General features: G+C 46.8%; 1 protein-coding gene across 24 annotated transcripts in view; it reads left to right on the forward strand.

The window, feature by feature from the left end:
* Window positions 1-3,846: 3,846 nt before the first annotated feature.
* LOC149326174 (uncharacterized) overlaps window positions 3,847-13,906 on the forward strand; it is a 36,527-nt gene continuing 26,467 nt past the window's right edge. For 3 of the 24 annotated variants that reach the window (XM_089562886.1, XM_089562883.1, XM_089562884.1), the window contains exons 1-3: window positions 3,854-4,448; window positions 5,802-8,500; window positions 11,688-11,816. In XM_089562886.1, coding sequence (XP_089419012.1) covers window positions 11,781-11,816 — 36 coding nt within the window. In that variant the 5' untranslated portion in view covers window positions 3,854-4,448; window positions 5,802-8,500; window positions 11,688-11,780. Of the gene's footprint in view, window positions 4,449-4,998; window positions 5,104-5,801; window positions 8,501-9,890; window positions 9,965-11,687; window positions 11,817-13,052; window positions 13,183-13,906 lie in introns of those variants that run through there. The other 21 variants (XM_089562885.1, XM_089562881.1, XR_016286143.1 and 18 more) reach the window with 20 other exon arrangements.

Below are 13,906 nucleotides of genomic sequence, written 5' to 3' on the forward strand. Positions count from 1 at the left end.
TCTATAAAAAGACCACTTCATAATTCGCGCCAAAAGCGTAGGTATGCGTGACGTCATTCAACGTCACTCATACGTAGTTTGCCCCCCAAATTAGTGGCGCTGGGGTGCCCCATGAGCCGCCATGTTTTGGACCAATGGGCGTCTATGGAGCCTTCGCTACCATGGTATATCTACCTTGCACGAAGTACAACCAAAATAATGTAAACGGTAGGAGGCTTTCCACGCGTATGCAGTGCGATGTGTTGAGACGCGCTGTGCACACGGTTGCATGTATGGATAGTCTGCTAGCCCACTGGCAGCTTTTACGCGCTTTGAGGCAGCTACTTCTATCGTTTGCTAAACTATGCAAGCTCAGCCTTCGTGGTGCAGCAAAAAAAAAAACCATATATCATGACCAACGCGTTAAACTAGTTCCGCGCACACAGCCGACTGCCGTGCATATGCAAAACAGCCAGCCCACGCTGGCAATATTATAACCACGAGAAAACACTCGTACCTGGATGCGTTCATACACGGAACGCGGTGATCTGAGTCACAAAAAATAACTGCTGCCAGTGCTTCTCAATGTTTATCAAGATATCAGACGAGCTGTGCGTTTGATAATGCACGGAATTATAATTTCCGATTTCTAATAACGCGTGCAAAAAGCACATACATGCCACAATATTTAAGCATGAAATGCTTTTAGCTCCCGTTGTCGGCAGTGTGGTGATAGTCACGCCAAGACCGAGAGCCAACATTCGGGCACTGAAACGAGAACATCCGGGCACCGTACGAGATTTAACGAGACTCTCTAAGCCCTCCTACAGGACCGGCATACAAGCGCCGGTAGCTTCGCGCCGAACGGGTGGTGGCGTTCCTCCCTTCCTGTATGGTGCGGTTCGGGTGTCCACCGAGATGACAGAGAATTACTGCGCCATTTCCTTTCCTCAAAAAGCGTTTCGTTCAAAGGGCAACGCATCGCGCCGAACGGGTGGTGACGTTCCTCCCTTCCTGTACGGTGCGGTTCGGGTGTCCACCGCGATGACAGAGAATTACTGCTCCATTTCCTGTCCTCAAAAAATTACCGACGATTACGTTACTTCCTAATGCGAAATTTGAGCGCAGCAAATAAGCTGTTTCACCTTTTCGATAGTGAGTCAACCCCAGCTGCGGAGTTGGTTTCAGGGACAACGCCGCCGATGCCGACGCAAACAATATGATACCCTCCCTTCCGCAGCGCTAAGAACCAGGTCTAGCCGTGGGAAGGTGGTCACGTATTCGTCGACGTGCCGGGGCCTACGTGAAATAACCGGCGCGTCGGCAACTGAAGAGCATGCACCCTATCCGCCACACAAGAACAGGTAGGGGGGGGGGGGGGGGGACCCTTTCCTCCTCTTTCTGCATGGCGGCGACGGTGTTCTATGCAGTCACGTTATCTTGACTCTCTAGCGGCGTCAGCGGCATCCAGCGGTATCAGTCGGTCGCTGCTAGCGCTGGGGGGATGAAAGGGGGGCGGAGCTGGTTACGAGGCCGACGACAACGCCGACGACGACGCGAAACCCAGGAACGGACGCCAAAGAGCTGCGCCATGCTGCGCTCTAAAACGTTGCGTTCCATCGCGCCGAACGGGTGGTGGCGTTCTTACCTTCCTTTAAGGTGCGGCTCGGGTGTCCACCGAGATGGATGCGAATTACTGCGTAATTTCCTTTCCTCAAAAAGCGTCGCGTTCAAAGGACGAGGCATCACGCCGAACGGGTGGTGGCGTTCCGCGGACTGCCTGGCAGCGCTACAACACGCTGTCGCGTTCCACTCCTAAAGGCGAAGCTTAAGCGTCATTAATTAGCAGTTTATTAGTATTTAGTCATTAATCAGTCATTACACACTAATCAGTAATTTGTCATTACTTCGTCATGAATTATGTGTGACGTAATCCAGTGGTAACATCACCAGTGTCACATACGCAAAGTGGTGCGGAAAACGCTTTCGCCTCTACGCACTTTAGACAGTTTCAACGCGCTGCATGTATACATTCTCATCAGGCCTGCGTCTCGTCGTGCCCGCGTACGCTCCGTGTTATGCCCGTAAACATTTCATGCTTACTCTACTCTCGGTTACGGTTGTTGTTGTTGTTGTGACTGAGAGAAGGATGAAAAGGAAATTGCACGGGCCTGCTACTGGCTCGAGCCAAGCCACCACCGCTGCCACGTGCAGATAGAGGGGAGCTAAAAGATCACAGGAAAGAGAAAAAGGAAAGAAAAGACGCGCGTCGCAGCAACAACTGCGTCTGCCGGAGCGGACGCTGCTCAAAAAGAAGCGGCCGAACAGATACTCCTCTCTCGAGAATAAAAAAACTCTGCCTCTCGGTTACGGGAGAGGCAGAGTTTTTTTATTCTTACACCGGAAACCCGCCGCATGCCCTTTCCCACAAAGCCTGTCCTTTTTAATTAAATGTTTTCACCACCACCACCACAATATGCGCACGGGCGGGTGGCCGGCTGAGCTGCAGCGGCTAGCGAACAAATACAAGGTTACAACATGTGCAAAAGCTTTAAAGGTGGAATTTGTGCATGTGTCTTTTAAAAGATCTGTACACACGATCCCTTTGAATAAGGCTTTTACTTACATACTAATATATTAGCGCAAATAAATATGTTCTTTCAAAAAATTGTGAACGAAGTATTAGTGCCGCATTGCGTGTTTGAGAATGTGGCATCTTCGCAAAGCTGTCAAGGTCGGGCAATACACGTAACACTTCTTGAGGCCTTTCTATCATGGCGTTGTCTTAAGCGCAGTGTAATTTGATTAGCACCTTATTTGTGAACTTGGGAACACAGAGAAAGCGTTCTGCGGAGCGCTTTCACTCCCGACGCCGCACTTAATTAATTGGCTAAGTAGTGGGAAATTAATTTGGCTTATGTTTCCCCAAAAATTCGTTGTATTCAGAGCTGTTACCGACGGGCAAGGCGTCGCGCTCTGTTCTGCTTCGTAGCGTGTTTTCGCACGTAGTTCAACCAAAATAATGTAAACGGTAGGAGGCTTTCTACGCGTATGCAGTGCGATGTGTTGAGACGCGCTGTGCGCACGGTTGCATGTATGGATAGTCTGCTAGCCCACTGACCGCTTTTACGCGCTTTGAGGCAGCTGCATCTATTAGTGAAGCTTTTCGCTTCAAAAGGCGACCGCAGTCACCAAAGACAATAAAAACCACACATGCGGGAAGCCCGCCACGCGCGAAGCGATTCGGGCAAGCGGCAGTGGGTTGACCACAAGGCTTTCGTAAAGCACACTTTAGAATTTCCAAATGTCTTCGGCAATTTTGTAAGGGGCGAGACCCACTAGGGGCTCTCCCCGATAACCTCTGTGTAAAGTACCAAATAAATGATTTTCACCACCACCACCCGTGTGCTATCCGATTTCAGTGCACGTTAGGGTGGTCAAAATTATTCCGCAGACCTCCACTACGGCACCTAGCTCTTTCACTCCCGCCTTCCTCCCTTCCCTTACGGCGCAGATCAGACTTTTCACCACGCGACCACCGAGATATGTGAGACAGACTCTGCGCCACTTCCTTTCCTTAAAAACCAAAAACCATGGAGGAAAGCCAAAAACACACATTTGTCGGCGATTTCATTCCACTATAATTCCACTGTTCCATTCGCTCCGAAAAGACAAATACCATTGCTGATTCACTACCAGCGTTAGTTTCGTATCTTTGAATCGTAGTTGTTAATTAATGTAGCGATCTTTATTTCTTTATTACCATCAACATACTCTACGTAATGCACTTAATAAGTATTTTCCATGCAATACTGGTAACACTTATTTAATTTTTTCATTCATTTTACCTATGCGATTGCGGTGTCAGCCGGGATAAAAATGGCGCCGGTCGTGGTGGTGTCTGAAAGATATTATCGACAATCAAAGGTCGTTAATCTTCAATAATGCGTGTATAAACGTTGTCATGTACGTTTTGTACCTGCTTAGCGTGTGCGGTAACTATTTCGAGGCGCTAGCATGCATTATGGCCTCGTCCAGTGCTGTTTTCGGCCTCATCGGTGCCTGAAACTTGTGAACGACAACACGAAGTTGTATGTTTGCTATGATGCTTCTTTGGCTCGTGCGGACACTGTTTAGTGGCGCTAACGTGCATTACAGCGCCTTGAAGGGTCATGTAGCCGCGAGCGCAAACGCTGCCAAGGCCATCTCGTCGCAGCGGGCAGCGTCTGCTTCGTTGTGTGTTTACGAAGTTCGCATGGCGAGCGGCAGCCCGGCTCAGCAGACGGTAGTAATTCTTATCGTGTTCAACTTATTTTCAGGTAAGGACGGTTATGGTCTGCAATTGTTTTTGTCGTGGGACATCTTCTGCCACGGTCATCTCGTCGCAACACGCGACGTCGGCTACGTCGTGCGTTATGTCGATGAAAAATCAATTTCGTGTGACAAACTCCAGCCTGACTGAGCAGAAGGTATTAATGATTTCCGCATTAACTGTTCTGCATGCACAAAAGTTGTGTATTGGTGCTGTTCCTTTTGTGTGCAATAACTTTCTCCATTGGGGGGATAAAGAATTTGCTTTCTGCTACAATCCCTGTAAAATTATCTGGTGTGTTGCAGCCTAGCGTGGAGACGATCACATCGCATCGTTCAAAAGCGCCGTGGCTTCCCGGGCAGTTACCTCTCACATTACGCGGCGGCAAGAAGAAATTTTACGTAATTATCTAGAGAGGAACCCCCGTCTCGCAAGAGGGGGGGGGGGGGGGGGGAGGTGATTTGGGTCCAAATTTTAAAGTAGGCGAAAGGAGTCGCTTGTGGTGCGGGCTGGCCGAGCTCTTAAGTGCAGAAGGCCCGCCTGCCAGGTCCGTGCAGGAATGGCGGCTTTGGTACACGAAGTATGCTATCTGCACAAGGCGCGATGCTGGCTGCTTTCTGACTGAAATGGGGCAAGTGTTGGCACAGGTGTAACCGTGCTGTGATGCGGCAGGTCGTTTGAAAGAATGCTTGGGGTGCTTATCGCAGGGGCACTGGCGGTGGCCATTTGGAGGGGGGTTGTCGGTGCTGGCCATTGTTGGCCGACCGGTTGCGCCTAAGAGGCCGGTACCCTTTATGGCCACAGCAAGCGAGGTGAGCATAAGTTTCAGGTTGTAGTTCAGGAAGCATTGATTGCAGTGGCATTATGTGCAATTAGGAACAGGTGTGAGCAGTGCGTGGTTTTTCTGGGAAAAGCAGTGCGGAATTCAGTCCTTCGGAAGTGGGCACATTGATGCATAGCTAGCTATCAGTGAGCCCACTACAGCTGTTGGGAAATGCGAGGAACAGTGCGTAGAGATATGGACAAGCAAATGTGGCAAGAGATGAATGCGGCATCGACAAGGTCATTTATTTGCTACATGCTTGGCATGTCTGGAAAGAACAGAGGAAGAATCTGCAGGAAAAAAAAACTAAGGTAGCACAGTACAAACAAAACTACTTGAAAGGGGGGGTGGAAGAGTGTGGTAAGTAGAAGTATGTATGTTTCAGCTGTGACGACAAGAAGCTTACACGAGATGGCAATGAAGCATGAACACACAGATTGTGTTAGGCTGCGAAAGATGAAATAACATAAAACGAATAACTCACCAGTGTACAGCAATGAGTGCACTCTGACTGTTGGGAAACAGACACCAAATTACGTCACAAAGACAGAGTGTGGTTCATTTTTTGTAAGCTAGAAGTGTCCTGCCATCACATTTGTAGTCGGGTAATTGCTCATGTGGCAGCAACTGCTACTTTGCTTTGTAACTTGATGGTGAATGTCTTGCTTTCTCTGCTGTTTTGCGCAGTGTGACGGCATGCCTGCAGCTGCTACTAGTGCCTGTGTCTCGGCTGCGGTGAGCACAGGCAGCAATCAGGCGGCCACTTCTGTCGACATGCGCTCTAATTGGAGTGCTGTGAGCCGTAAGTAATGTCATCATTGTGGCATGTTAATTGAGGCGAATTACATACACATTTCACAGCAGTTCCTCGTATGTGTTCTCGGCTGTGCAAGTGTGTAGGGCTGTGTAGATCCTACAACTGAGTACAGCAAGGTGTTGGCGTGTCAATCGTCACTTCACTGCTGTGCATGTCCGAAAGGCATCTTCTGTGGCATTAAATTATGAGGCAGTATCTAAAGTTTTCATTTGTACAATAGCCGCATGTGTGTTATTGTTTGTTATAGTAATCAGTTTTTTCAGCAATCATTATCATTCGGTTTGCTTCCTACAGATTGGAAAATTGCTAAGATCGTTCCTGTGTTCAAAAGCGGAAACCGGAATTCACCGGAAAACTACCGCCCCATTTCACTAGCCTGCATTTGGTGTAAATTATTCAGCACATTATCGCTTCCCACACTTACTGCCACCTGGAACTAAATTCTTTCTTTTTCCTAATCGGCACGGCTTCCAGAAAGGTTTTTCTTGTGACACCCAACTGCTAGAATTTACGACTGACTTGCATTTCAACATGGACGCTGACCTACAAACTGACGATATCTTTTTAGATTTTGCCAAAGCCTTCAACCACGTTGCAGATCCCCGCTTCTTCTCAAAATTGTCTGCTCTGTGCCTTGATTCTTCAACACTGTCACGGCTTCGTAACTTTCTTTCATTTCGCCAGCAGTTCACTACAGATAAGAATTTCACCTCCCCACTCTGTGACGTTCCTTCTGGCGTACCTCAAGGCAGTGTTCTTGGCCCATTATTATTTCTAATATGCATTGACGACTTGTCCATAAAACATATCGTCTTCTATACGCCTCTTTGCTGGTGATTGCATCATTTACTGCCCCATTAATTCTATAGATAACCACCTCACTTCACAAACTGACCTGAACCTCATTTCAAATTGGGGGAGTAAATGGCAAATGATGCTCAACTGAACTAAATGCAAGGTTATCTCTCACCTGCAAGTGTAAAAATTCTAATTTCTCGTACTCCATTGATGGTACGGTAGTGTCTCGGGCATCACCTTCTAAGTATTTAGGTATTCACCTCACAGATAGTCTTCCATGGGCCATACACATTCAATCCATTTGTGCCAATGATTCTAGATCACTTGGGTACCTGCGCCAGAACTCGCAAAGCGCCCCTAATAACGTGCAAAGAGTGGCTTACTTAACAACTGTGCGTCCACAACGAAAATTTGCTTCACCTACGTGGTCCCCTTATCAAAACTACCTAATCAACATGCTTGAATCCTTACAAAATAGAGCCGCTCGTTTCATGACACAAAAGTGCAATCCCCATTTCAGCATCACTAAGAACAAACTTGATATCTCCCTCGGACCATTAGATATTCATCGCTCCATCGCTCTTTTATGCTTACTTCATAAATATCGTCACAGCACCAGGCCATCTCCCTTGCCCCTCGAAGAGCCTTCACGCATTTCACGCCGCCTGCATAATCAGTATAGCATTAAACGCATTTACGGAAGAACCCAAGCCTTCAATTCATCTGCACTTCCACGTGCCGTTGTTCTTTGGAATCATCTTCCCGTCAGTATCGCATCTATCTGCAACCCTCAATTATTCCAAGACCAGCTGCACAAACATTTTCTCTAATGACATCACATTGTTTCTTGCTATAGGTTGGTCTGTCCCATAATTTCTTTTTCTCCTCGTTGCTAATGTATTATGTTTTGGTTTCTTGTGCAGTTTCAACAATTCTCTTTTTTATTATGGCTACTGCTTTTTCTTCAGATGTGTATTGGGAACATGCGATGCACTCTTGTTACTTTTTTACTTTTTTGTTGCTCGCGGCGATCTATGTCTTGTAGTTATGATGTGACGTGTATAATTATAATTGTTTCTACTTTTTGTCTTGTATTGTGTGTTGTATTTAGCTAATTGTTCCTACCGTACTTAATCGGTTACTTTGCCCCCCTTACTCGATGCCCTTCTGGGCCCTGTAAGGTATTTTGAATGAATAAATGAAAGTAGAGGTAAGTTTCGATGAGAGATAATATGGTTGCAGAATGTCCACGTGTTCTGAATGTACGAAGGAATTCTGAGGCACCAGTGGTCAAGGCAGTATAACCCGAGAGACAGACAGTGGCTGCACAGTGGGAACAGAAACAATCATATTTAACTGCAGCATCATGGGGCCAGTGACAAAGTGAGGCAGGACTGTGATAACACAGGGCTGTGTTGGGATTCGTAGACCAACCAAGATATACTTGCAAGCATGAGGGAAGTTAGGAGAAAAACTAGAAGAGGCAGTTAAACTTGGCTTTAACGGTATGACTCTGGCGGAGCTAAGTTGAGGAAGAACCAGCTCTGACAGCTTTGAGGTTCGAACTGTTCTTTTTTTTTAATTGCACTGCTCGCCTGTGGCCTGGGCCAACTTCCTCCTTCTGGACCGGTGCTGCGTGCCATGGCCTGCGAGCTGTGTGCGGCGCGAGGGGCTCAACAGGGCTGCCCCGTGTAGAGTGGAAGCCACAGGATGCGCACAGCAGATGTGCTTGGAGGAAGGTGCACTCAATGGGGGCGCAGCCGAAGCGAGAGTGAGTGGAGAGCCAACAGGCAGAGGAGTGGCAGTGTAGGCTGGTTTGAGTCAGTCAGCAGCCACGTCTTCACGGCCGTTGATGTCTAACGTGAAGGTCTTCTGCACATGACGGAGGGTGCAGAACGGTCCATCGTAGGCCGGTGTGAGGGGTAGACGGACGTGGTCACGGCGGATGCAGACATGGATGCAGGAGGCCAGGTCCTGGCTGACGAACACGGACTGAGGGTGACGGGAGTAATTTGGCGAAATGTGTTGCATAGGTCTCGGATGCGGGTGGAAACATCATGTATTAACGGAGGGCTTTTGGTATCACTTCTGGTGAACTCGCAGAGCAGTTAAGCGATGTGCTACTGCCCCAGCAGGTGGATATTGGAAGCACAGGCACCGGTGGGGATTTCGAGGTGTAGGTTGCCCTTTTCAAACTGCCTCTCACGTCCTGTCATTGATTTAAGAGCTAGGTGCAGTTGTGGGGAGGTGGCCACCTGTCGCAGTGTGCAGGTTGTGATGAATATACCACGTGAGGTACGTGCCATGTCGGCCACCTGGCTTTTGAGCTCACGGCACGGACGTGGCGTTTTCTGCAGAACAGCAGCCTTAATGTTATCGCCTTGAAATGCAGAGTCTTGGTTGCATGCTGTCATTACGTTGGCAACAGTTGGGAAGTTTGGGTTGATCTGCATCGCACTTGGCAAGTAGCCCGAAACGATAGGAGGGATACTGATAAAAAGTGCGACCTATGAAATGCACTGCCATTTTTTTTTGCATATGATGGCTGCAGGCCGTGAGCCAATTTCCAGTGTTTTGTGGGTACTCCTGTGTCGGCTGATATTAGGAAATAATGGGGGCTTCACGAGTGTGTGATCTTCACATTTTGTCAGTCATCACTTAACATGGCATTGCCTTCTGGTAGTCCACAGCAGTCTAGTTCTTGTATATATATATCACGCAGATATAGGCAGAAGTTCAATTCATTAAAACGTGTGCTGTGCTGCCTTACGCAGGTTTACGTCTGCTTATCAGCGAAGGAATTTTTACTGTTTGACCTTCGCTGCCCTGTAGAGTGGCTCACGTTAGCAGACGTGTTATTTATTTGGTCAGCCTGTGTTATGTGTAAAGGGAAATGTTGGAGGTAAGGCTGACATCCTTTTTGTCACTGTCTTTGTTAGCAAAATAGTTGAGGCAAAGAATGAGGGTGGCTTAGTCATTTGAAACACCCTTTAAGGGCGCAGACATACACATTTTGTGCAGGTGTAAAATGACCTGTAGGCTCCCGTTTAAAGATAGCCAATGCATATTACAAGCTCCCGTAACAGTGCATTTCGGACCAGGTAGATCATGGTGTTGAATAACAAACAGTCTGGATCTCAGGTGCATTTCTTTGAATGCAGGATTGGTTGTCTACTGTTACTCTGTTCAGAGGTCAAGAAACATGTTTTGCTGCTACTACTGGGCCAACATAAAGGTCGGTAAATGCTCTGTGCGGGCATATCTTGCTTGAAGGTTTTACGCAAGCCAGGAACCGAGCTGGCATATGTGCCCTTTTTTGAATATATATTCATTTTCCTAATGTGTGGAATTGGTTTTGCTTTGAGCGTAGTGATACATGGTAGACAGGTGCGCTCCTGCCTGAAGTGCGCAGGATTACGCACAAAACAAGTTAGAGGACGAGATGTAGCACTTGTCGTACTTGCTTGCATGTTTTGTTATTGCAAATGGTGGGTTAGGCATTGATATAGACGGATAAGCCCGTGATGATAACTTATGCCACCGTTAAATAATGTATCGGTCAGTTTATTCCTGATGCCGTTTTGGTTCAAGGTTCTGCAACTCAACGATGGCTGCGGCGAGTTCCTGGTGCTTACGCCATGTGAGGCATGAAACAAACAGTAGTTTTACTACTCATACATCCCTTGTTGTCATTCCAGCTGTTGCAACAGGCTGGCATAAGAGCTGTAGTGATTTGAAACTATGCAGCAGCATTTCTCATGCAGTTTTTCGTGCCTCATGTGACATAAATGTCAACTGCATATCTCAGTCACCTTTCGGTTGATGAAACCAAAATAGTGTCACGAAGAAAATCAAATAGTAGTTATTTAGTGGTGCTATGCATGAATATCGTGGGATATTTCATGTATATAAATAGGTAATGAATCGTTTGCAATCAGAAAACACGGCAGTAAGAATGTAATGTCTGTAGTCCTTTGACATAGAAGAGCCTTTTTGGTGTGTTAAGGTTTTCTGTACGAAAACTACCAATCATGAAGCATGTCGCTGCTGACATGAGTATGAAATGAATCTTGGTGTCATAAAACTTAAAATATAGAGAAACCTTTTTCTGACATTGCTGCCTTCCAGCTTTCTATGGTCAATCGATTTGTCAACAGAGTACCTTCTTGCCATTTCTCATTGTTGTATGCAAGCCGAATAATACCTCGCACTGTGTATCCTGTGAGGTGCAGGCACACTGCACGACTATTGCCAGACATAAGCTTGCATAATCAACTGTCTTTGCAACAGCAATGGAAACCACTGTTGTGGAGGAGAACAAGTATTGCATGTGTCTTGCTTCAATACTGCGTAAGGGCCAAAGCCAGAGGGGTGCGCAGTAGGGCTCAGCAACATGCACCATACGCGGTGTGCATTTGTCTGCAGGGGTGCGAAAGCGAAGTGTGATGGCGTGAAGCAAGTGGTCAACTTGAAACGGGGATAAAATAATGAAAAAAATGTCAAAATCAGCACTCGCATGTCCTAGCGCTCGCATAAAAGAGAATATGAAATGCATATTACTTGTTTTGGTATAGTAGCGTGTGAACTTTTCCCTCTGCTTGCAAGGTCATAATTGAGTTGAAAATGAAATGTTATGCGCACATTTTCAAGTCTGCATTAAATGCACTGCTGCTGGTAGTTTTCTTTGGTATGGTAGTGAAATGCTGTGTGTCCAATCTGTAAAACCTTAGCAGAACATGCCAAGCCCCAGTGGATGATTGATGGTGGTCAGAAATGGCCACTACTGCATACTTTGAATTCCTCACTTCGTATAAAAGTCGGTGTCTCCTACTGCCTGTCAGTGTGATGATTGTGCAGCACTTGGTGCAGCTTACACGTACCTGTTTCCCATAACCAGATGCTGGGTAATAGGTTGCGAAGTGGTGTCAGGGATGAATTGTTTGTCCTTGCTCCTACAGGCAGGGCCTCCACCGGTGCAGAGGTGACGCCCGCTCTTGCAGAGGGCAGCGGGGGACGGAGCCTGTCGGGTGCTCGTGGCTGAAGCAAGCCACATGTCGCAGGTCGAGCCTTTGCAAGAAAGCCGAACTGTATGTATCTATCAGATTTGCAAGACATGTCTCCATTACGTTTCTGATTTCGCAGCAGTGCTTTCTTAATGTACCATCGAAGTCATTAAAAGGCATTTGAACAGTATTCGAGCGCAGCTCTTAGGCGCTCATTTCTGCGTTTCGCGGCGTCGACGTTGTAACGAGCAGTTAATGCAGATGTGAATGTGCAGGGCGTGCGCTTGTGAGCTGGGGCATCAAACCTTGCTGTGTATATACTTTGTCTGTGCCGATAAACCGTCAGTTGAAGTCAGCGTTCGTCCTGCATGTATCTCCTTTCTTCGTCCTGTGCTTTTTGTGCTGAAAAAATTCATTCTACGCACCAAGAACAACTAGCCCGTCTTTCCACTTTAATAGGTGTGCATAACTGAGCCTAGTTGCTCAGGCAACACATACTTTTCAGCACAGGGATGTTTTTAATGCGAAGTCGTATTGTTTCCAAGCTTTGAGGGTTGCTTCTTTAGGCAATTTCAGGCATTCTCGTAAGTAACAAAACATCAGCTGCCATAGGAAAGCCTGAGGCACACAACTACTGAATGGTTGAATGAAGGTGCGGTGTTTACGGCTTTTTTGAGGTTCAGTTTTGAAAGCTTCCTTTGAGTCTTTCTACGCGCTGTTATTTTTGCAGTACTTGCTTCGTATTGGTACTTGGAGTGGCCTGTGTAGCCTAACGTTACAGCCCCCCTAGCTAAGGTACAGTGCTTACCGCTTGTGGAAAAAAAAGAACTGTGTTGTGTCTGTATTTACTGAAGTGTATTGTAGAGGGGTTGATTGTTTTCAGTTCTGCATGGTAATAGAAGTCTACTTTACTACTTTCAAAAGTGGTGTAGTGCAGTACACTCCCTTTAAGGCGAACCTAGAAGGAAATTTCATGGCATTACCACTGGCCCTTATTTGTAGAAGTGGCCATGCTATGTGTGGTTTATGTATGTTACAGGAAAGCACTGAGTAAAGTATTATTTCAGAGAGAGTATAACTGCGTGCACAGTTTTTACTGAACTATGCACATGTTGAGGTTAAGGATGAAGCATAAAAGGGGACAGTATTCTTGTTGGCAATGGCATTTCACCACTTTTAAAGCTGCTTTCCACAGTGGCTGCTGGTTGAGGATTTTTTTTTCTATTTTTCTTTTTCCTGCCTGTCCTCTGGAAAGAGCTTCTGAGGTGCCCAGCAGGGTAGCCGTGCATGTTCTGTAGTGTGGCTCCCTACCTTTTGCAGCTTACCTTTCGTCAACGCCACAGGCAGGTGCAGCTGCGTACCTGTCCTTGCGGTGCAGAAAATGCACGAGGCCAACACCCCAGCTGTCTGTATGCTGCGAGAATGCATGTTGAGACACCGCGGGAATTGAGTAGGTGACTTTTGAACATGCATGCCTTTTACTCTGCGGGACGCAAGGTATGGCCCTGGAGAGATTGAGATCTGTGGTGTAGCACAGGCATGATGCTGGGGTGCCTTTTCTGCACTGCAGCTTCATAGTCAGAGCGCAGGGTGTTATCTCAGTTTTTTCTGAAAGGTTTGCGGAAAACATCTTGCGGGGGTGCGTATCTCTGTGTACAAGCAATATGTATTGTTTTTCTTTTGTTGACAGTGCCGTGTGGACGCGTCACGAGTACCATTGAGGGAAGTTGCTGTAATTTGTGGCCACTGCTTAAGTTCACCTTAACAGAGGCACGCAGCGAAGAAATTGTTTTCAGTTTTTTTTTTGAGCAACTTCTCATGTGGAAAACCAGCGAAATGGTTTCATGTTTATTTTGCCCAAGATTTCATAATAACCTTGTCCGGTTTAACGGGACTGTACTGTAATCAGTTTCCATCTGTTGTTATGGACGCTGTTGTGAAAGGGATGTGAAACTCTAGATATTTTTGTTTACAGTTCATAACGGTCACATTTCAGCATTGCGTACCTTGTGTGAAACGAACCCTAATTGTGCTTTGTCTCTGGGTGCAACAGAAATCTTAGTCGTTCATGAAGCCGTACGAAAAATAAAAAACCTAACGGCCTATTTGTGTGATGATTTGTCTACACACGTTGAAAGGTTAGAATCGGTGCATCGTGACCGTAACAATGAAAT

Source organism: Amblyomma mixtum, chromosome 10 (assembly GCF_055824585.1).
Source record: "Amblyomma mixtum isolate Tamu chromosome 10, ASM5582458v1, whole genome shotgun sequence".
Lineage (NCBI taxonomy): Eukaryota > Metazoa > Arthropoda > Arachnida > Ixodida > Ixodidae > Amblyomma > Amblyomma mixtum.